The 24,552-nt window shown below is 32.5% G+C and overlaps 2 protein-coding genes across 11 annotated transcripts; both read left to right on the forward strand.

Annotated features, from left to right (window-relative positions):
• The first annotated feature begins 2,950 nt into the window (after positions 1-2,950).
• On the forward strand, positions 2,951-13,794 carry LOC130804330 (F-box/FBD/LRR-repeat protein At2g04230-like). 7 transcript variants are annotated; one of them, XM_057668729.1, is made up of 10 exons: positions 2,951-3,133; positions 4,275-4,369; positions 4,460-4,547; positions 7,024-7,115; positions 8,528-8,652; positions 8,738-9,204; positions 10,536-10,562; positions 11,962-12,810; positions 12,929-13,087; positions 13,285-13,794. In XM_057668729.1, exons 6-10 carry the CDS (start codon positions 9,184-9,186, stop codon positions 13,591-13,593), a joined length of 1,365 nt encoding a protein of 454 aa, XP_057524712.1. In that variant the 5' UTR covers positions 2,951-3,133; positions 4,275-4,369; positions 4,460-4,547; positions 7,024-7,115; positions 8,528-8,652; positions 8,738-9,183; the 3' UTR covers positions 13,594-13,794. The 7 variants fall into 7 exon arrangements, with proteins under 7 accessions (XP_057524712.1, XP_057524709.1, XP_057524710.1 ...); XM_057668726.1 differs by lacking the exon at positions 7,024-7,115; XM_057668727.1 differs by lacking the exon at positions 4,275-4,369.
• A 131-nt stretch (positions 13,795-13,925) lies between these two features.
• On the forward strand, positions 13,926-24,056 carry LOC130804332 (F-box/FBD/LRR-repeat protein At1g13570-like). Of its 4 annotated transcripts, none has more exons than XM_057668734.1 (8): positions 13,926-14,503; positions 15,944-16,065; positions 16,154-16,275; positions 16,364-16,485; positions 16,574-16,708; positions 16,915-22,726; positions 22,964-23,122; positions 23,341-23,936. In XM_057668734.1, the coding sequence occupies exons 6-8, from the start codon at positions 21,890-21,892 to the stop codon at positions 23,638-23,640; spliced, it is 1,296 nt and encodes a 431-aa protein (XP_057524717.1). In that variant the 5' UTR covers positions 13,926-14,503; positions 15,944-16,065; positions 16,154-16,275; positions 16,364-16,485; positions 16,574-16,708; positions 16,915-21,889; the 3' UTR covers positions 23,641-23,936. The 4 variants fall into 4 exon arrangements, with proteins under 4 accessions (XP_057524717.1, XP_057524716.1, XP_057524719.1 ...); XM_057668733.1 differs by having other exon boundaries at positions 21,865-22,726; positions 23,341-23,935; XM_057668736.1 differs by lacking the exon at positions 22,964-23,122 and having other exon boundaries at positions 21,865-22,726; positions 23,341-24,056.
• The last annotated feature ends 496 nt before the right edge of the window (positions 24,057-24,552 follow it).

The following is a 24,552-nucleotide window of genomic DNA, read 5'->3' on the forward strand; positions in this document are numbered from 1 at the left end:
CTAGCGCGTTGTTCTACATTTATGTGTTTTGTGAATCTATGCTACTTGAATTTGTTTTCCTATGTTAGATACGATATGTGTTTCAGTGTGTTATATTATGAAAGTTGGAACAAAATTTATGTGTTCTACTGTAGCCGATCGTTAAAATCTAACATAGGTACTTGAGGTAAAGTGAAGAGTTTGAAGAATAGAGTCATACAATCTTATTATCTTATTGGTTATTTATAGCGCGTTTGTTCTACACTTAATTATGTGTTTTGTGTATCTATGTTACTTGGATATGTATTCCTATGTTATATACGGTTATGTGTTTGAGTGTGCTATATATGAAAGAATCTTAGAAATTTTGAACCAAATCTATGCGTCCTATTATATCCGATCGTCAAGATTTAGCATAGGTACTTGAGGTCAAATGAAGAGTTTAAACAATAGAGTCATACGATCTTATTATCTTATTGGTTATTTCTAGTTTGGTTGTTCTACATTTATATGTATTGTGTATCTATGTTACTTGAATTTATATAATTTCTATCTTGGATATGGATATCTATTTACGTGTGCTATATTAGGAAATAATCTCAGGATATTGAATCAAATTTAGCTAAGTGAAGAACCTATATCCATCCGTCAAGGATTTAAGAAAGGTTACGATTTGATTTGACCAAATTTTAATTTTTTTTTTAAATTGAGATATTTTCAAATTAGGAGTCGGTATTTTAAGTGCTCCACTAATTTTGAGTTAGATTCAAATTGATTTTTATACAGATGTACATAAGATTTTTTGGTATCGTATATTCTAAGTGAATATGTAGTTTCTCCAATATCATGCCCTATATTCCAAGTTAAGCTAACGTTACTTACACTTAATTCCTTCATTTGAGTTGTCATGGGTCTTGAATAACAAAAACACATTTCTTAACCCCTATGCATATATAGGCTAAGACTTAATTATATCATCTTGTTCCATTTTCTTCCATGTCAATTTAATAGAGTATAGAGTTTTGTTTTTATTAAGACTTGCTCAAAATATATGAATATATGACATTGATAATTGAACTATTTTCAACCATTAATCAAATATTATACTAAGGCACTACAATAATAGCTTTTGACCCACCTCAGCCCAAGTTTAGGCCACAAATATGTTTGGATAAGCTTTTCAACCTTCAAGCATTTGCTTGGCAGAAAATTGCTTGGATGGGGTTTCTTACTTTATGCCATTGCCCATTGCCCACCTATGTAGGCAAGGGGCGTTATAAACTCTACCTGACTCAGCTTTTTAACGTGTAAGCTTAAAATAGACTTATTTAATATTATTTTTATTGTGTATTTTTTTTTGATTTTCCATTTATAAGTCTATATTTCTTAAATTTATGGTTGATGTACTCTATTTTAATGTACATTAAATCTATGAAAGACCAAGAACCAAAGCTCTAGTATCCACATTTATGAACATGTAACATGTAGCTTAATATACTATAATAAGGATAGGATTTTTTTAATTATAGGGTAGGCTGAGGGAGGGAGAAGACCTAGTCTTAGATTAAATTCGATTATATGGCATTATCTGGGGAAATAATATTCGTTTAAATTGAGACAAGATCTGATTCTCAAATTGAGTGAATAGGATGTATACTTTTATAATGCTAAGTAATTAATTAATTGATAAAGTTATTGACAAATAGTATAGTTTGTACAAATCTGATTTGGATAATGGATATAGTAGGAATATTATATGATTATTAGTTATTCTTTGATGCTCCACATTGTAGCATATTGGCATATAATTATCATATCTTATGATTTATGATTCTCAAGAGTAATATTTCTCTAAAGAATGGAAAATATATATAGAGGACAAAAGCCAACAAAATGATGTACATCAACATTGGTAAGATAACTAGATAAGAGAATAACACTAGAGTTGTCAAAACTTGGTTCAAATAGCATTTTGACAATTGAGTATGCTCTTCATTCCAATATAAAAGTATTATTTTATGTAAAAATATTATGAGAATTTTTTACAATCATAGAAATGTCTCTGAATAATAAAATTTAGTGCATTCCTCATTGTAATATTTTTAACTCATATTTATGTGAAAAGTTAGTGATATAAAATTGAGTTCATAACTTCAATATATCAACAAGTTAAAATTGTAATAGTAATATACTAGATAATGCCCGTGTTATGCACGATTTTATCAAAATTTCTGACATATTTATGTAAATTAAGAAATTAAATTGAAATAAATAAATTTTACATTATCGTTATATTTCATTTTACTCTGAACAGTTGTATATAATACATACATTGTATTATATTGTCATAATTAAAAAGTAGTAAAGTCAACGATATAAATATTAGTCATAAAATTAATGACATCATCATTGAATTTTAGATGGAAAATTTTTATTGAGAATGTGACACATAAGCAATTTTTTAAAGTGGTGATGTTAGTAATATTTTGTTTTAATAATAGTTATAGATTATAGATTATTTGACTAGTTGCTTTTTTTGGTACATAATAGACTGAAGAAAGGGATTAGGAGAAGGGACAATCATAATCGAATCAAAAAAAAAATTAATACTATATGCTTCAATTGAAATAAGACTAGCTTTTTAATTGTTTAGTTTAAGTAGATTAACACAACTTATTTAAATCAGCTGGTCTCTTTGATTGAGAGACATGTTTAAATACAGACCATTAAAGATTAATTCTTATTATCATATTCTTAATGTCTATTTACATTATCCTTAATGCTTACTTATCGTATCTTTAATGCCTACTTTCAATATCTTAAATGTTTACTTACATTATTCTTAATATTTAATTATAATATTTTAAAAAATTCTCTCAAACACACCGTCAATTTTGTAAATGAAATTTGAAGGAATAATATAAAAAATTATGAGATGAAATTTGTGAAATTGTTAATATAGGTACGGGTCGTGGGCCCTTGGTCCGAAGAAAACGCGGCAAAGTGGGTGGGACCGGTAAAATGGAAATTATTGATCGCTCTCTGCCTCTCTCTACTCTAGGGATTATGATAATCAAATTCCTCTTCGTGGTTGGATGTTTCATGTTTGATTGATTTTGGTTTGATATCAATCCTCAAGATCGCTGGAAAAACTGTATGATTATATTTCTTTCTACTCAGCTTTAATTCCAGAAATTCAATGTTTTTCTTTCTGTTTATGTGTATTATAATCAATGAAGTAGGAAATATTGAGAGATCAAATTGTGATTAGGGTTTCTTACTATTTGATTACACAAATTGATATTCGTTTAAAGTTCTGGTAATGTTTTGTTGTGGAATAGTTCCTCTTCTTCTGCTAATTGTTGTCATATGACTTAGTGACATGTCAATTTCTTGTATTTGTTGGAATATTGTTTCTATTTTAGTACTTTACAATGTGATTACCTTTGCAAGTTGAACTCTTTTCCGGTTAACAGTTTCTATAATCACCATGATTTTGTTGGTTAATTTGGACGGGGTTGAATATGAATTATCAATTAGATTATGATTGATAGTTCGACTAAAACAACATTTCATACCCAATGTCATTAATTGACTCCTAACTACGCGGAATTTGGGGTGGGGTGTACGCAACTTTACTCTTGTTAATAATAACCAAAAAATGTTGTTTTTATTGACTTTTGGTTGCAAACATTATCCGCAAATTCACGTATAAAGATGTGCAAATAATTTAATGAGTTGTAATAATCAATTGTATATTCCTTTTTCCAAAGTTCATACATGCTACTTGAAAATTTAAGAAGGAGAATTATAGTTTGTACATGAAATTTGTATTCGCTGTCACCTATTTAAAGGAAATAATCCTAATATGATTCACTTTGGAATGGGATGGTCGAAGAGCGATATTCATGTGAGTAAGGCTTTGAGGATGTGATGTATTTGCTATGCTCATGAGTGAATACAACTAAGACAAATACTTAGAGTTGGTAGTTGGGACTATGCCACCAGACTAAATTTTGGCACATTAGATGTGGGTTCAGGTTGTACATCATTGATTAATGAATGTTTAAATAAGAGAGGAGCTTTGGCCACGTCTGTACCTAATAGAGAAGATGAATCTTCTCAAACCATGCCATATTATTGTTATGTTTTCAATTACTTGGTATGGTTTGAAAATACATCTTTCTCCATGATCTCCATGAGAAAGAGTGTTTATATTGTTACTTGTTTTTCACAACACATCTATTTACTCTATTTACTGCCTGACGAGGAAGATTCTATTTATTATATTCTAGTATGGAGGGTGTAAGGGCTTTTACATGGATGCTGCACCACCTTGATGTGGCCTGGATCTACTTTGAGCATTGTTGGATTCTGTAATAATTGGCTGGTACTATAGGTTGATTGAGGTTGTCTTTTCTTTCCTGAGTTTTAAAATCTTCATTTCCTCTGTTGTGCTTTGGATGTTTTTCCCTTGCAGTAATTCCATGGAAACCTCTTGCTGATGCTGAAGGAGAAAAAAGCCTGGTATGATCGTGCTTTTGAAGTTATATGGCGGGTTATCTTATGTAAGTTTATCTCCCATAATAATGTAGGTTCTTATAATTAATTTGCTCCTATATATATTAGTTGTTTCTTTGTGCATGTGTTCTTCACTTGGAAGAATCATTTTATGCTTTGTCTTGATCGTTGAGCTGTCAGAAGACAAGATGTTATAATCATTTATATTTTACATCTTTTATCTTAGATAAATATTCGTGAACTTCTTATGATTTTTTCTTGAAGCCTTTCTGTATGTGGACTTATTTCCCTCAAAAGATCATTATTGTGTGTTTGGGTATAGTGAGTTTTGCCTCTCATATAGTCATATTATATGAAGGAATTTGTCGTTCCATTTTCCTTCATTTTGTTATTTAAATGAAAGAAATTTCATCCCTCCATTTCCTTTTCCTTTGTATCCCTCCGTTTTCTGCAATCCAAACAATATATTTATTGCTAGAGGCCAATGATATCTAAAACATATATGATTTAAATTTTCCTAATGTGGTAAATGGGAAGCAGGATTTTAATAGATGAAGACCAGTGATATCTACAAAATATATGACTTGAATTTGCCTAATGTTGTAAGTGGGAGTTGATGAATTGTTGTAGCCTTGTAAGTGGCTACTGACTCCTGTGGCTCACAACTTGCTCAAAATGACTTGGATATGGTTATAAATGACCGGGAAATCCCACATGATTGTCCTCTACCTTTGAAAGATAATCTATTCAGATTAGCATATATGGCAGTAAAATTTTTCTTGTGTTATGATCTGGTGCGTCGGTGGTGGGAGTTCACGGCAATGGAAGAGTGCTGCGCTGCTGAGATGACTTATAAGATATATTAGAGGATTTCTATTATGGAAATGTAATGTAACAGTGCTAATGTTGTACTGTAATATGAAATGCGGTGAGATAGAGAAGGCTTTCTATATATTTTAAACGTAATGCAACAAGATAAGGTAGAGTATTTCTAACATATTCAAAGTATTCATATGAGTAAACCACTCCAGAAGATTTCATAATGTCCTCCTCTCCCTTTCATCCTCTCTATTTATAATACTCCTTACACTAAGGATTTTTTCGATATCATAATGCTAACATCATAAGCACTTGTCGGATATTCCTATTAAACTAGAGAGTTTTTTATAACCTATTTTATTCTGTTGATTTTCCCTTTCTAGACGCTACTTGTTGTGCTTAATAAAACATTTTCCTTTGCCTTCTCCTAGGTATGCATAGTACATAACATCTTGTTATGCTAATTATTTTGATTGTGATGGTTTTATGTTACTCAAAGTTTTTAGTCATGCATACTTTCTCATCAGGCATTCATGGAGTGTTGGTATTTTGAGCTTCACGTTTGTTTAACTTTTATAAAAGTACTATCATTTTGTTTAGGTGTGACTGGGAGATTGATCTTGCTGAGCTGGACTTTAAGTTCTTTAATAATTGGAACGACGACACTTTATACACTAGATCTCTTGTAATTAATTTTAATGCATGATTTATAAATTTTGCTCCTGATTTCAGACATATTGCATCATTGTCTTCCTCTTTATTTTTTAATCAAACTTATTATTCCTCATTCTAGTGTCATCATAGTCTAAATTGTTGATTAAACTGGACGAGATCTGGATTAGGAAAATTTAAAATATTTCCTAATAGGATATAATTTGGTGATTATACACTAGATCAGTAGATCTCTTGTAATTAATTATAATGCATGATTTACAAAAATCGCGCTTGATTTCAGAGATATTGTATTATTGATCTTTGTCTTTATTTTTAGTTGAACTTATTATCCCTCATTACAGTTTCATCAGTCTAAATTGTTGATGAAATAGGATGAGATTTGGATTAGGAAAATTTGTTGTATTTCCTAATAGGACATATTTGGTGATTATAGAACTATAGTATCTGAGCTTTATCCATACCCAATCTGTCTGCATCCATGCTTGGACTGATGTGTATGAGAGAGCAATGAGGATTTGTTAAGAGGCTAAAATAAGGCTATGATGAATGGGTGATGATGGTGCTGATTGCTTAGACTTAGATGGTGAAAAGGGTAGGGAATTTTTTTTTTGAGGTAATCTATCATAACAAATTTATGTAATAGTCTTGTGATACTTTCCATTTAATGTTGTATTCCTTCTTTTGAAGATGGTTACAAAGTGTAAAAATAGTATTACACAATAAAATGAATCAGGATAACAAAAAAGAGAAAAGGACGTCTACGGTCTACCCTTTTTAAGTTAATGCTTGGGGATACTTTTTGAATAACTTTAGACGGCCCTATATTTTGGGCTGAAGGCTTTGACATTGTTATTTACGAATTCTTCCAACTAGGTGGTTATTTCATAAGGTTTTTGCCTTGAATTTCTTGGTATTGTCATTGGCTTCTCCGTATTGCTTTGCACTTGCATCTCAATATGGTGACTTATTGGTTATTTTCTTGTGATCTGTTAACTTGCTTGCATATTGATAATATTGGACCCATGCAAGTATTATATGGGGAGATTTTGAAAACCTACTGGATGGGCACTCCAGTTGCTGTCAGACGTATATTTCCCTCTTTCGAATGACAGATTGGTGATGTAAGTTTGAATTTTAAAAATTATAGCTATTTTCCATTTGAGCATTTAATGCGAACAACTTCATTATAATTTCTTTGATGATGTACTTTCTTATTGTTTTTTACTTTATCTTGTTTGTTTAGTTAGGATTTTAGACATGGGATCATTTATTGAACTTTATTGAAGCTCTAATCTTTTTTCTGCTGTCTTAACTCTTAACTAAATTGAAATCTTATGTTGTATTTTCATTGATGCCTTTAATTAGAAATTACTGTTTATTTCCTCCTTTTTTTCTCCAAAATAGCAATAATAATGCTGTCTTATTTTGACATGGGTTTTGTTTGTGAAGTTTTGATGGAAAGCTTTTCCTTTGTCTTTGATTTCTTTGAATATGTGCTTTAGCTGGGGTGTTATTGATAATTTGATGATTGGATTGTGCTATGAAAATATGGCTTTTGAAAGATTTTAAGATACTTAACTTTTAGGGCTGTGTTGTAATTTTTTTACATGGGATTATATTAAAATAGAGATAGATATAGTGGCTCTTGATTTTACTTGGTGTAACATAATTAGGATTACTACAATTGTCTTTTATGGCTAATAAATTTATGTAGAACATCAGGAATTTCTTTTTTCGAAACAATTTGATCAGTGTACAGCTATGAGTTGATGACCGAGAGTATTTATATGCTATTTTTACGTTGCCTGAGATTTCAGTCTGAGGAAGGATTATTTCTGTAATATGTTTTTTACCATGTAAACAAGCTGCCCTTGTTTTTGATTTGGAGTTTCAAGATTGGGTTTTATGTACAATTTCAGTTTGCTTAATCCAGTTCTTTTTTTATGTGGGTATCAAAGCATTTTCACTGCTATAATATTAGAGTTTATGATCCTCTATAGATTTTTCATGTATATCTCCATTTCTGGCATGTTATATTCCATGGGTGAGGTGAGATGATATACAAATAATGCTCCGGTATCTTTCTTGCACAAGATAACAGGCATCATAGTTTATGGTGTATTAATGTTCATCATATATTCCAAGGAGATTTAATTGACATGCTAAGCCAGTGTGCTAGATCATTAATCAGTTTAAAAAGAAAAAAATACTTGAGCAGGGAGCTTGAGGCTTTGGGATGATGGTCTTCTTTGGGTATATGCATTTCCATGTGGGGAGCTGCCAAGCTGGGTTCCAACTTGGCAAGAGAGGGGGTTACTAATGCTCAATATACATGTCTACTTGAATCATTTCTGATATTTGAACTTTGTTTCTTTCTGTTTTACTTACGTCTTTAATTTCTGTCTCTTCGCTTCAATATTCCTTTCAGAGGCAAATTGCTAAATCAAAAGTCTAAAGTAACCTTTTTTCATTGAAGACTGCAGTTTGTTGGGCAGAAATGGTCATGTTTATGTTTTTTGCGTCATTTTTGCAGGTGATTGATGAAAACACATGGCCTGAAAAAAATATTTTGGGGGCAAGCCTGGCATAAAAAAAGTCACAATGAAGTTTTTCTGTCGCGTTTTGAGAATCCTAAATTTAAAAGCTCTCTTTGTGTTGGTAAGTTTTTTCCAGTGACATTTAGTTTGTGATAACAATGGTTTCAGTGTTCAATACATTTAACCCTTGATTTGCAATGTTCTAGTTGTGTTGTTCACATTCAAAACAAAGGATTGCTGGAGATTTTGGATGAACAAATATCAGGCTGCTGCTTTTTTATTTGTCCAGAAGCCAAAGATGAGAGTTCCATGTTTATAATGGCTGCAATGGTAACATTTTTACATAACTCCAGCTGCTTCTAATTTTTCATCATCATTTTCAAACTTCTCTTCCTCACAAACTAAGACTGTTTTTGTAGTTTTATTTTTCATTGTGGAAAGTCTATTGGTGAACGCTTGTCATGTGCTCATTGTTGGTTAATTTTAGGACTGTATTACTGTTCTCTTCCACAAGTCATGCTGTTTCTGTAATATTTTCCGTGACAGAAAGTGGTTATATTTTTTAATTACCACACATCAATGCCCAGGAGCAGTTGAAAGGTGTTATATTGTCTCAATAGTGTTAGTTGATGCATTCAGCAAGAAATTATCTATGGAATTTTTGGAGATTCAGGTTTCTGTTCTTATTTTGCAATACTTTTTTTTTTTTGAACTTGAGTACTTAACCTTTTATTTTGTCTTGGGAAAGGGGATTTTTTGATTAATCTGTAAATTAGAATCTCAAGAACATCTGGTTTTAAGAAAGAAAATGCCAAGGTTTTGAATTGCTGAAATAGTCTTGGTTGCATGTCAATGTCTTCAACAAATTAGATAATGAGCTGTTTTGTGTTCTGTGCTCAACCAAGGAATGGCATATTGATTGGAAGCTTTTAGATATTAAGTTGTTGTCTCACTAAGGCAGTTTGCTGGGTTTTAATTTCGCCCCCTCTTTTTCATATGCTGCACAGCTTACTCGGCTATATGTAATAAGGTAATGGCTATTTACCTATAGGACAGCTACTCTTGTACCATCCAAAAACGAGAAAAAAGCTTTCCTTATTTATAAAAGCTATATTGTCATAACTCGTATATAGTTTCTTCCATTAAGGATATCAGGCTTTTACCATCTATGTTTATATTCTTTTGCTTTGAGGAAAGCTTAGTGCAGTTAAAATCTGTTGATGACATATATTATGGATCATAGTTGATTGAGGACATTTTTTATCCTTTTCAATATACATAGAACCACAAAAATGCAATACTTTGAAATTTAATTTTTTGGAGATTTCCTTGTAAATGTCAATAAATTAGGAGAAAACATTAAAAATAATAAGCGATGGGTGACTTCTCTAGACTAGTACCCTCCTAGGTGGAGGAATTTATTTAAAATTTATTATGTAATTTTGTCCTTCCTCACAATTTTCTTTCATTCTTTGATTCCCTTTGAATATAAGCATGTAGTGCACTTCATCGTGCAAGCTAGAAGTGAGTTATGTAGTGATACATCTATGTGATGGTACTGATTAATTTTGTTATCTTGGTCAGGTTCTTTTACTTGGATTTTATATGCATATATATATATATATATATATATATATATATATATATATATATATATATATATATATATATATATATATATATATAGACACACACACACGCACACATATATGTGTGTGTGTGTGTGTGTATATATATATATATATAATTCAGTTACTTTTTAACAATTTTTTAAGGGTTTCTCATTTAAGGGTAAATCTTTTATTTTTTTTAATGTTATGGAAATAAATAATTTTGATATAATGCCATATAAAGTTGATTTACTCAAATTATTTTTTCTTCCTTATATTGTCATGGTATTTTGTATAAAGAGTCACATAATTTCTATTCATTAGCATTTCAGTTCTCACCTTTTTCTGGCATTAACATATTTTTTTGGTTGCTGTTTCTATTGGTGATTTTGAGTTTTGGGCAAAAGCTATCACTTGGCAGGTATATCTTTGTCATCATATATTTTGATTCTTGTCTATTGTTAATTTGATTTTTCTGAATGTTTTGGAGTTGTAGATTTACATGGTTCAGTCTTTAGAAATATGATTTTTCTTATTTATTGGACATGATGGGAGTTCGAGGATCATTAATATAAATAATCTAAATGAAAATACGGTAGTCATGCTCTTAATGTCATTAATTTTTTCTTTTATATGGTGTCTATTAAATTTTTTGCCAATAACTACTTGATATTATTGATATAAATCTTCTTTATGTGTCTATATAGTTTTATAGTTTTATTTTTGGCTTTGTTATTTATTTTCTAGTTTTTAAATTTTTTAATTGCTTTAGATCAAATTGCTGGTTATTTGAACAAGATTTATCTCAGTTTCATATTTCACTATACTTGAATTTTTCCTATATTCTATTTGATTTTTCTTGAATTAAGACTATTTAATTGGATGAATTAACATTTACTTCTCTGGTTATGGTGAGAAAAAAACGCTGATGTTATTTTGGTCACAGATTTAAGACATAGAATGATTCTGTCTACTCCAACTTAATGTCTTAGGCTGCTTAACTGCATTTCTGTAGGTATTTAGAAACACAATAAATTTATCACAAGTATGCATGTTCTTGTTTGAAAAAGATTAAAGTTGTTTTGGTTCACAATTGGTATCTAAGATCGTTCAAAACCTAAATTTAGTGTTGAATGTTTTTACATCTTACCTATTGGTTGTCTTCTAAGTAATAAGCCGGTCACCCTTAATTTAAGAAATTTATTTTGGCCTCATATCCAAGAATATATTTAAAAAAAATTATGTTCTTCTATCTAATGTGTGGTGCAGATGTGCTTGTTGTGGTTCTGAAATGGTAAATCCTGCTTCTGTATCACTTTTTTGTTTTTTTTTTGTCTATAAGACTGTATTATTAACCTTTTGATTTTAGGAAGATATTTGTCTCTCAAGTCGATAGTCGGAAATTTCTGGCCTTCAAGAGAGGTCTCCTTTTTTTTCAAGAGTATAATCCCCCTCGCACAAGAGAAATGACATTGTATATACATTCTCATTCCTAGAGCTTTAAATCTTTATCCAAGATCTAAAACAAAGTGGTTCTGGAATATAGACCTTTAAACTTATCTCTTTGCAAAACATCTTCATAAACTCAGTTTGAGTCTCGTGTTTTATTCATTGAAGTGAACATTTCAATTCTTAGCATCTATCATCTTTTCAGTTTGAAATTGTTTTCCCTGTAATCGTCAGCATCTATCATCTTTTCAGTTTGAAATTGTTTTCCCTGTAATCATCAAAGGTAATTATGAGTGTTTGTAGCTGATTAGTGACTTTTATAGGAAATCAATGAATTTATATATTCTGAATTAATGTTCCCTTTGAGCTAGACCATGGAAGACTTGAGTCTCGTGCCTACTGGAGAAGAGGATCAATCTGAGATGGTGGTAGATAGATTATCGGATCTACCATGGGGTATCTTCAACAACATTTATCAGAATATGTCTATAATAGATGCTATACGGTTGAGTGTTCTAGCAAGGGATTGGAGACACCGATGGCTGTCACTTTCACACTTTCACCTTGATGTTCATGATATTGGTCATTTTCTCCGTACCCGAAATATTAGATGGGACATAGCTGCTAGTATCATCAATAAATATCTAAGCCAGCATACTTCACAAATCAGGACGTTTTCCCTTAGATTGTTTTGTGCGAATCATTATTCTGATTTGTACTTCTGGTTCCAGTGTCTTGCGCAAAAGAATATTGAGGATTTGCTGATTATTAACTATAGCCGAGAACGCTTTATTCTGCCATCATATCTGTTTTCTTTCCAGAATCTGGTGGGTTTGGCATTGTCAAATTGTTCTTTACAAATTCCACCTTCGTTTATAAGATATAACTTGGTACTGAGGATCTCTCTTACAGACGTGACAATTAGTGAGACCGATCTTGATTATCTAATAAGTGCCTGCCCTCTACTTGAGAAGTTGAATCTCTTTAACATACAGCAGCTACAGCATTTGAGAATTAGAGCACCCAGAGTAATATCACTGAAGGTGGATTCGAGATTTGAATCCTTCACTATAGCTGCACCCTCATTAATTGAGATCGTCATATCGGATTCTTTCAGAGGCACTTGGGTAGGGCTGTTCCCCAACTGGAGTAATCTTAGTAATGGCTTAAGAGGTGTGGATTCGCTTTTGAGCTTATCTCTATATGGTGATCTCCTTAAGGTAATTTGATACCCGATCTCTCATTGAACTTTTGTGATTAATAGAAAAGGTTTCACCCTGTACTAATTACTGCTGATATTAATACCTTTTTCTCTTTTTTTGTCGGCTCCTTTCTTAGCTTATAGCGATTGGGTTTGAGAATCAAGCATTTCCATTCATGAACACTTCTCTGACTTCACTATCCCTTCATCGTGTAAGATTTGACAACGTTCAAGTGTTTATGGTTTGCCTCTCGTTGCTATGCTGCTGCCCGAACATTACAGATTTCTTCTTTAGCGTAAGTCACTTTCCTTTTCTACTTCTGTCTTACATGTAGAGGCGGACCCAACTTTTCTAATATGGTTTGGTATCGAAGCCTATAATACGCCCTGCTGGTTTCAACGAAAAGGTCTGAAATTTTTAAGTTATGATGAGGCGTAAGCACCTCTGAACTCATTTTACATGCTCTAATGCGACTATTCTTCCATTCTGTAGATTTTTTCAGCAAAAGGTCCGACACTGATAAAAACGTTTCTGAAGGAGACTCAAGAACGGGCTCTTACCTTTCCCAAGCTCAAATCTTTGGAAGTCTTATGTCTTGAACGTGTTGGAATGGGAGCTACTATAAAATTTATCGAATTTATTATTACTGCATCCCCAAACCTCAAACGTGTAACCATTGCGAGAGAAGGGCCGCTTGTTATGAATCCCAAACGGATTACTCAAATGATCTCTAGATTCAGAAAACGATGTCCACATGCTACGGTTAATTATGTGTATGAAGGCCAAGTTGTCCATCTGTGAGCTATCGTATACAAGCTAACCTAAGGGACATCTCGAATCAGCCCATGGACGAATCATTTCTTTTGCATCATACAAGAAGGAAATCAGGAAAAAAAAACTATATTTTTATATTTATATAAAACTTTTGTGCTTACTTATCTGTTTTTATATTGTAGTAATCAATCTCTATATTTTTATATTTAGTAATTTCTGGTTTCTAAGTAGTTTATGTTCAAGTAATTAATCTAAACTAAATGATTTAATTAAGTTTTTGTTAAATTTATATATTTTGATAAAGTTCAAACGATGAAGTTTGCTAAACTATTAGTTAGTAAAAGCCAGCTTGATGGAATTTACAAGAAACTACGCGTTAATTGTCACGTGACTACAACAATGCCAAAAATTTTGGTCTTAAAAAATTAGAGTCGGTTTGTTTATGAGTGCTTAAATAAAGTGTTTGATGTCGTTTCACATATTTTGCAAATTGCTTTATTTATACAACATGATGATAGATGAGTTTTAATGTTTTATCACTATTTTCTCCTTTTTTTAATAATATTTTTTATCAAGAAGGATAAAAACATATTTAGCAACGTTTGAATTACTAGTGTTAATACAATCCACTCGGAAAACCACCTTCTAACCACACCTCATCACTCATACCGACCGTCTGTCGAGCGAGTCTATGAGCTACATTTTTACGTTCATGGTAACAAAAATTAAAGGAACAAAAATCCGCAGCCCATTGAAAGGCTTTAATCTCACAATGTTCAACCTCAAAGTTACCCCACAGCGTTGGAGAGGCCGCAAGTACCACGACTCCACTCTCGTCTCTAACCAAGAAAATATGTTTCACAGGCCAACTCTTTGAATTTTGTGTTCACTTTGCAATTCTCCAATCACACATTTCATTGGAGTTTACTATCAGACGGTTATATTTCTCATTTCTTTCTACTATTCACTCATTTTGTTTTTGGGATTCGTCGAAGGAACAAGCTTTATGTCAATTTCATTGTTAATTGCCGGAATTAGAAATTTTTATTTGTATTTTCCCGTGTTTTGTTTCCACTTCATATTGTAGGTTTAATTTTATTAGCTATTTATTCTTTATACGTGATTTTTTTGTGGGTTTTATTGGGGATTTTTGCTGGGGGTTTACTTTGAGTTTTTCTGTATCTTACTGGTTTTTATGATGGATTTTTGATTTTGATGTTAAAAGAATGGTCATTTCAGATTGCACTTTCCTGAATTATAGAATACATGCAGTTGCTTTTTTGACTTGATTGCTATGTGTTATTTGTGCAAGTTAAACATAAAATGATTGATATTAAAACACTTGTTTGATGTGAATTGGATATGAAGATGACTTAAAAGAGCTATTGAGCAGCTTATTCTTTGTTTCTTTGCTCATGGTTTCTGTTGGAGGATGATTGTTATTGTAAAGTTGGTAATAAGTTAAAGTAGTTTATTGGTTGTGGTTAAAGATCTGGTTTGGTAGGACATTTGACTCCACTTGCAGTTTTTAGTGTTCCCCTTCTTGTTATTGAAAGTGAGAGCTCTCTAATCTATATGGGGCAAACTCAAAGGGTAGAGAGAGTAGTTGTTTTCTTTCTTTTATAATGTAAACCGGTATCACGTAGCATTAAAACCCAAAAGTGAGTTTAGATATGATCTATATATTAGAGTTGTGGGAATTTCCGAGCTACTACTCATTTGTGCCTGTCCACCGATAAATCACAAGTGAGGTGAGTTAAGATTCGAATAATGCTTTGGTCTTGTTCTTTGTTAGTTGAGATATAAAAATCACAATAGTTTGGTAGTGTTTGAATGCTGGACATTAATTAGTTGTGTGACTATGTGTGATACATGATGTTTGAACACGGAAGTTTATGGGAGTTTGGTAATGATGGTCTTGATCGGGAAATATATTACTTGTGTCTTTTTAAGAAATGTAACAATGCATATGAATATGATCTTCCGAGATAGCATTATCTTATGGAAGTAGTAAATAGAGGTAGATAAGTATACGATCTTGGACTGGCGAGTTTTGGTTGCCAACTTGGATGGGATTCTACTGCTCGAGTGCTCGCAATAAACTAATAATATACTTCTGCAGCTCTGGTTGAATAAAATATGATTTTGATGGCTGCAGCTGACTATTTCTTTGCAAATTACATTTTTTATTACCAAATCAAGGGGTTGAAGTTACCCTAGCCTTGTTTCTTTTCTTCATTACTGCTTTTGCTTGTCATTCTTTTTTCTATTTTCCATTTTAAGGAAGTTATCGACTTTGTAGTCCAAAAGGCTTCTTTTTTCTCAGTTAAGATGACATATTAGGTGCAAATTCTCACGTATACTTCTTTTGCTGCAGCTGATTGCTGAAAAGTTTCATGGTCCGAAGAATAATTTACAAGAGAAAATTTGGCTATTCCAAAGGAACCATGCACTTCTTCTCATGTCGTCTTCCTAAGTTTAGAAGCACTGTATTTTCTGGTGAGTTTCATATATTACATTTCTTCCGTGATAACATTAAAGTGTCCAATGCTCTTAGTTGTTAATGTACATTTGTGCCATGTTTTAGGTGTGCTGTTTTCATAGAAAAAAGTTTATATTGAACTTTTCAAAGAGAATTGCAAATGCCAGGTGACTGCAGTAACTTCTTCTCATGTCGTCTTCCTAAGTTTAGAAGCACTGTATTTTCTGGTGAGTTTCATATATTACATTTCTTCCGTGATAACATTAAAGTGTCCAATGCTCTTAGTTGTTAATGTACATTTGTGCCATGTTTTAGGTGTGCTGTTTTCATAGAAAAAAGTTTATATTGAACTTTTCAAAGAGAATTGCAAATGCCAGGTGACTGCAGTAACTTCTTCTCATGTCGTCTTCCTAAGTTTAGAAGCACTGTATTTTCTGGTGAGTTTCATATATTACATTTCTTCCGTGATAACATTAAAGTGTCCAATGCTCTTAGTTGTTAATGTACATTTGTGCCATGTTTTAGGTGTGCTGTTTTCATAGAAAAAAGTTTATATTGAACTTTTCAAAGAGAATTGCAAATGCCAGGTGACTGCAGTAATCTTTGCCCAAAGGTTTGTAAGCCAAGAGTTGCAGTTGTACCATGAGAATGGCTGGAACGGTAATATATTTTCTTTTTTTAAAAAAAATTCTTATCATAATTTTACAGTACCTTCATACCTAATGACTAAGATATCACTTTTTTCGAAGTGATCATTTATAGGTGAATGAATGTCATATCACGTGTGTCTATGTCCTATGTTGTATCATAATTCTTTGCAAAGATCCTTACACATTTTCATTGATGCGGAGTGTTTTCTTTTGTAGCTTGCATATTAATGACTCTTAGTTCGTGGTGTGACATTCCTATGAATACCCTACATCAAGAAGGCGTTTATTCATAGTATGTGTTTATGGCATGAAAGAGAGATTCATCATAAACTTTTTGGAATCCGTATCTTTCCGTGGTTTATTTCATCTAAACACTTCTTTTTTCTGAAAAATGAAATATTAACAAAAACCCTGTTTAATCAGTAAAATTCTATTTGCAAAGTGGCTGAGAGTTATGTATAACTGTCAAGTTTATGTTAGACAATCGTGATGGCAGGTTATTATCTTCCTCAGAAGTCAGGTGGTTAAAATGTTATCTGATGAGTTGTAAAGCTATTCTTATCACGGTTTAGTATTGGTTTGCTTAAGGGGTCTCTTTTGTCCATTCTCTAGTCTCCACTAATGCATATAAAAGGATCTTCCCTCCTTTATCTTTACGCTCCCCTCCCTTCTCATATTCTAGGGTTCACGCAAACACCTTGGCTTCCTGTGGACTGTGATTAGTTTTTGTCAATTAGATATCCAACATCTTACCAGCCAAAGAAAGAAAATGCCGCTAATCATACAGGTTACCCGAATATACTAGTTTTTATTTGGATTTCATAGGTAGTTATGTACAAATCTTGTTTATTCCCAATATTTTGGAATTAAGACTCTGACACTGTTGTTTGTTGTTTTTTATAATATCTCTTTTGGAGCGTCCTATCTTATTTTAGCTTGTTGCATGACTTGCCAAGTTTGTTTTAAGGCTTACCTTTATGTATGGCGTCATCTTTATAGGATGTGTTATTTCTCAGAGTTGATTAAAGACATTTGCCTTACCTTTTGTAATGAGTAGAAACGCTAAAATCAAACATAATTAAATATTCCATATTTGACGTGAACGTTTTGTTAGATATCTAATGAAAACATTTGGAAAGTAAAACTTTTGGGGGAAATTTTCAGAAATAAATATTTCAATTACTACGTGTCTAAGATTTTGACATAGGTGGAGTTCTTTTGTACAAAACTTCAAGTATATTTATTTATGCGAGCTAAATGTCCCACTAAGGTAAAAGAGAAAAGTTGTTGGTTGGATGTTTGGCAAAAAGTTTATTATAGGAAGATGGAGGTAGGCTAGATACGTCTACTTAGATTTTTGAGGAGACATATTGAAGTGAATGATGAAATGCAAAATGAAGAATAAGGTGTTTTAGAGTGGCAGATTATGAAGACAAGATGAAAGAAAATTGTTTACGTTGTTTGGTTATGTACAAACTACAAAAATGACCTGAAACTGCACTATTCAGAGAAATGGAAAGTTGGATTTCTGGGGATCTGGAAGACCATAAGAGGTACATTGAAAATGATTTGTTTTATAGGTTATTACATGAAAAATTGGGATTTGCAAACACATATGATAACATATAGAGTGAATAGAGGAGAGTGTAGATGGACTATCTTGGTATTAATCCTTTTTAGCTCTTGCAGATATGTGTTCAATAGGGTGGAAAAGACGCATTATTACCAAAGATATGTCATATTGATTTGCTTTTGTTCATGAAACCGTCCATGTATTTTGGAATTAAGACTTTTGCATTGTTTAATTATCCTCCTCCCCATCTTTCCGTGCATTTCCCTACTAGTAAGCTGGAGCAGATTTCATTGCCCGAGGAGATTAGTTTTTTTCTTTTATTTATTTATTTTTTTGAGATGCTTCCTGCGATTTTTCGATGTAATTGTAGTAGGACACACGTTGATTTAGGGCGCCATTTGATGGAAAGATAGAAAGCATATAGGGCTCATGTGTGGAGGACAAAGTTAGAGAAGACACTTGCTATCCTTCCTATGATTCAAAGTGATATACCCCTTTACTTTAGCAAAGAGGTAGTAGGACATGTCGAGAGCTAGAGAAAAAAGAAAAATTTAGGGAGAAACAGACGGAGAGAGAATGGAGAAAAAAATTATGATGAATTTAAGAAAAAATGACGGCACATCAATTTGGAATGTAGTGATGGAATAAATATAATCATTATTAGATATAGAGAGTACACTGTAATAGTGTTGAATTGAAAATTTTATTGGAGGGAAAAAAATTAATTAGGGTGGGAAATAGAAAACATTGAAAATTTTAAGTGTGGGAAATAGTCCTAATTTTTTTTCCATTAATTTAATTCTTTTACTTGGGATTTAAATTAATTTTTTGGGGTAGGGAATGGATGGTATGCTATAATATCTGAAATCCAATAAAATCAATTGTTTAAGGAAAGATATTAGGATGGGGGTGAAGTAATATCCTTGTAAAAAAGATTTTATTTGTAAAATCTGACTAGGTATCTTATTCTGGTTTTTTACATTAATTAGTTTTCTGAGGTCTAAGCTTTTTAACCCCTCCAATAATGTTTGCTGAATAGCACTTTTACTTGCACCGGTGTGACCTCACATATACTTCTCACACCTCTCTTTGGTATATGTCTCTTTTATTTTTATTTTATTTTGCTTAATTGAATTTGTTTAGTGAATCTTTGATGGTGGATTTTAACATGTTCTTCAAAATGTGATTTTTTTTTTTCTATTTACCATGGGGAAAAATCATCCTTTTGTGTTATTTGAAATTTAATTAAATGTTGCTCATCAAATGGTTGGTACTTGGTTTTATGAATACTAGGGTTCATTTTAATTTTAATGTATTACTCTCTTTGAAGTATTTTCTATCTTTTTTATGCCTTTTCTTGAATCAAGATGATTTTATGAATCTATTATCAATTTTACTTGTTATCACCATATCTTTGCGAGAGGGAAGCATTTGATGTTATTATGCCCGGGATTTTGAAATGTAGAGATGGATTCTTTTTACTCATGAACCGTGAAAGATGTGTTGCATAAATACATTTTTGTATAGACAGTAGACTCTTTAGATCTACCACAAATATGAATTAATGGATGTTCTGGTTTCAAAATGGTACTATTTGGCAGTTGCTTCTGTTTCATTTTTGTGTCAATAATATGGAAAGGAGATCTCTATCAAACCAACAGAGCTACCCATTGTTGGGCATCATAATCATCATCATTATTATTTAACTTCTCTAGTGCGATCTTCTGCTAATCCTTCAAGTACTTTCTGCTGAATAGAACTTTAACTTGCACCTCTCTGGCAGTAAATCTCCTTTAATGCTTTCTGTTGAATTGCACTTGAAGTTACATCTCTCTCGGGCATTGCTTCTTGCTGCAGTTTTTGTGTTTAAACTGACAATCTGTTTCTTAGCACGATATTTCTTTCATGATTGATTTTAGTGGTTTGGATTTATGGATTTTAGCAAGTTTTGTTCCTTACATATGTGATTATTTGTTTTTTAAATTTGTATAGGACATCAGCCTTTTAACTTTTACAGTATCATAATGACTAATAAGGCCTAGAAATGATTCTCTTGATGTCACAATCGTTTTCAAATAGTGTTTTGATAAGTCTTTAATTTTCCTTTAACTAGGAAAATGAGCAATTTGTTTATCTATGTTTATGTTTCTATATATTAAGCGGTTGTTTGCATTAATCTCAAGTTAATATTTTACTCTATAAAGAATTTCAAGTTAATATTTTACTCTATAAAGATTTTATTATAATTTTATGATTTTGCGTGTGTTCAGATGATTTACAACACCGAATCTATTATTTATATATCTTGATACAACATATCATTGTGAATGAGGAACTTGTAATGTTATTATGCCTGAGATTTTACTTTAAATAAGAAAAGGATTTTTGTACTCCCATATACTATGTGTAAGTGATCACAAAACATTCATTTGGGTCCCCTTCTCCACCACTTATGGTGTTCACTTACTATGAATCTATGATTTTGATGACCATGTGCATTCCTGACGACCTGACCTTTCTGAATGATCTAGCTAAGATACGTTAAAGACCTAACACAGACTATCATTAGCAAATCTCATAGCGTTACGCCGAATTTGTTGTTGACCATCTCAACTTTCAAAATCTTTAACCTCCTTAACCTTAGTTCGCCATTTTAAGTGTTCAGTCCAAAGCTTAATCGATTGCTGACCCTCTTTAAAAAGAACTCTCAATTTTTTTGCGAAGGGAATATAATTCGTCTAGTAATTACAAAAGAAGAAAGATGTCCTGTGTGTACCTTTGCTTGCCCATAAACTAAGATTTAATAAGGCAATGATGAACTACTAAAAGGTTGGGTCTTTCCTAATTTCGCTTACACGTCTCGTGTGTATTTTATTATTTCTGAGGATGGATTTTTTAGATTGTCTTGGAGGATCAGTGCTGTAGGCTCTACTTTGAGTAAACTGTGGTTGTTTTCTAAGGATTTTTTAATTAGGTCGTTTCTGAAGCATTTTTATACTGGCAGTTCTGTTCTGTCATCTGGAGCCAATGCTTTTTCAGCAAGTACTATTTATTGATGATATGAGTAATATGGTATTATTCTACAAACGTGTCATGTGATATTTTCATCCTCTTGAGTAGATTTGATATTCATATCTGAAATAGGTTGCAATAGTAAGTTGTCAGAATATGTGATGATGTTGTGGCGGCTGGCATAGAGAAGTAACTCACCCGCTATGCGCCGACTCTATGCCTCCATGTTCTTTTTCTTATGTTGTATTTAACTGTACCCATCGATGACCTTTAAGTCCCGAGAAACGTGGGGAAAGAAATGCTTAGGGTCATTTTGAGTGAATCGCGATTTCAAAAAGCGAATTAACTAGGAATTATGTTAAACTGGTTCCGTCACTTGTGATTTCAGTATTTCCTGTTTCCTGTTTCCTTTTTGAGCTTTACCTTTACCTGTGTTGACTTCGTAAATTTTGTTCTGTAACAACAAATCATATCTTTCGTTTATAATTTTTTTTCCCTGTACTCATAGATACAGTACTAAGAGAGTTTATTGCTGTGTACATTTTGACATTTGATCAAGTTTTATACCCTGAATTTCTCAGCCCATTGTACGAGAACTTTGCTATTATGAGTCTCCGCTCGAAAACTAGACAGCAGGATCCATCTGCTGAGGACAGGTTGAGCTCTCTTCCAAGCGAGGTGCTAAACATTATCCTCGGCAAAATACCTTTTAAAAGTGCTGTCCAGACGTGTGTTCTGGCAAAAAAGTGGAGAAAAAGATGGCTGGCTCTGTCTAAGTTTGATCTGAACTCTAAGGATCTTACTGTTGTGCCTGATAACGAGGTATTTAGATGGGCTAAAGTTGCTAGCATCACTAACGAATTTATTCGTCGCCATACTGGCAGAATCACATCATTCTCTCTAAGAACAGGTTTTCTCCCACATTATACTGATCTCTATAAATGGATATATAATCTTGCAATGCAAAATATTGAGTCATTGTGTCTTCAAGAGTATGAAAAGCACCCGTCTGAAATCCCCATTCATATGTTTTCGTTTGAGAAGTTGCTGGTTTTGAAGCTGATAAATTTTCGTTTACGAGCTCCTCCAAGTCTTAGAGTTTTTAATACTTTGCTTGAACTCTCTCTCGAAAGAGTTGCAATTAATGATCTTGAGTTGTACCGTCTGATCGCTTCTTGCCCAAACCTTGATAAATTATCTTTATTGAATATATCTGGGTTAGATCGTCTAAGAATCCATGCACCGAAGTTGACTAAGTTAGTGATAGACACTAGATTTCAGGATATTGGAACTGGAGCCGGGTCAATTTTGTCTTCTGTTATCATTGTTGGCTCTCACAGAGCACCCGGAGAAAGGGTAATTCTAAACCAGAGAAGTGTGATTCATTGCTTATCTCGTCTGAGGCTCCTCCAAACCTTACATTTACCCGGAGATTTTATCGAGGTAATTTTGTATTCTATCTCATTTTGAAATTTCATGATTAAGGTCGTGTTTGGTTTGGAGAAAAAAATTGTTTTCCGGGAATTAAGGTATCAAAGTTGAATTTAATTGTAACATAATTTTCCGCAAACCAAATTCGATTCAAAATGTTTCCTTTGCTCTAATCTGATCCTAAAAGAATATGTTCCATTGTATTTGTTACCTACTATATTGTTTTTACTTCGCTGGATTCTTTGTTAGCTGCTGGCTGCTGATTCCATACTTGAATATTGGCCTTTACTGAACAATACCGTGACAACCGTTGCCCTTGGCCACGTAAGATTCGAGACCGTTTCAGTTTTCAAACTGTGCATCTCTCTGCTAACAAATTGCCCTAACATCAAGCTTTTCGGCTTTTCTGTATGTTACTTTCCTTATCTATTTCTATCCCACTACAAGTTTCATTATTATTATTTTTTTTTTCAAATTCTGACTTATTAGATCATGTGCACTTCTTATTCGTGTGTAGTTTCGGATGATACTTTCTACCAAGGTTAATCAGAAATAACCTTTTTGTTCACTAGTGAAATGGAACTGAAAGTTCTGGTGTGACTGATTTTTCATATTTCATATCGTAGATTCAATCATCCAAGGGTCCGGAGCTGATAGCCAATTTTTTAAAGGAAAACCGGGGGCGATTCCTCTTTCGTGAGCTTAAGGCAATCACAATAATATGTCCTCGTAGATGTGAAATGGGTTGTTCTTTGACCTTCGTCGAATTTCTTAGCCGTCATTCTCCAAACCTAAAGATTATAAACATTATGAAGGAGGGATCGATTAATGCCTTCATAGTTTCCCAGATCATCTTGCAGTTGAAGACAACTTGTCCTTGGGCTGAAGTTCAATATTTTGAAGACGAGATTATTGAGTGTCTCTGATCTTCATCGATAGCTCGTGTTATGTCCACAAGCCATTGCTTCGGGGAAGCTAAGCTATTTCAATTGTCGGGTAATAAGAAAAACTGTTTCTTTTCTTTTTATGCAAATCTGAAGAGCTTCACCATGATAAATGCTGAAATTGAGACTAATTACTTTATGTCTGTTTTTTTCACTTGTATTTTTTCTTTTATGGGAAGACATTGTGTCTATGCTTATTATCTTGGATTGAGTTTGAATTAGTAATTTACAAGTTCATGAATGGTAATAGTTTTGTTTACCCACCTATTTTAAACTCTCAAGCCTTTAGCAACACAGCTTCCACCTAAACGTAGTTTGGAGGGGTCAGATATATGCAAGTACACAATCTTACCCTTGTTAGTAATATAATTTTTTTAATGGATCATTGGTAGCATTTATCATCCGCAAGCTTTCAGGTTCAATCAAGTTGAATGTGAAAAACTCGTCAACCAATTGAAAAATGATCGATTCATAATGCGGCACCAAAATTTTGTATTTGATCAACGATTAGCAGTCAATATGGTTTTGGAATCTCATCATCGATTTTCAGTATTATGATCAGAGCAACAAATGTTTTGAAGATCTTCCAGAATTTGATCGAAAGTGAATGAAACAAATCGCTGATATTATCCTTGATTTGGTAGAAACTTCTTTAGATCATGGTATTGATCATGTTTCAGATTCTTCAACCATTGATAAGAATTACAATCGCTTTCATTATATCTGCCAAATGCGCCCTTAAATAATAAGGGGGTGTTTGGCAAAATGAGTTATTGATTAATTTTAGCTTATTTTGATACGACTATAGGGTTGAATGGTTAAACTAGTCAATTCTAATATTTGGTAAACTAGCTAATTAATTAATCTTGTTCATGTTTATTTTAATATTTTATT

The sequence above is a fragment of the Amaranthus tricolor genome, chromosome 17, assembly GCF_026212465.1.
Source record: "Amaranthus tricolor cultivar Red isolate AtriRed21 chromosome 17, ASM2621246v1, whole genome shotgun sequence".
NCBI classification, from domain to species: domain Eukaryota; kingdom Viridiplantae; phylum Streptophyta; class Magnoliopsida; order Caryophyllales; family Amaranthaceae; genus Amaranthus; species Amaranthus tricolor.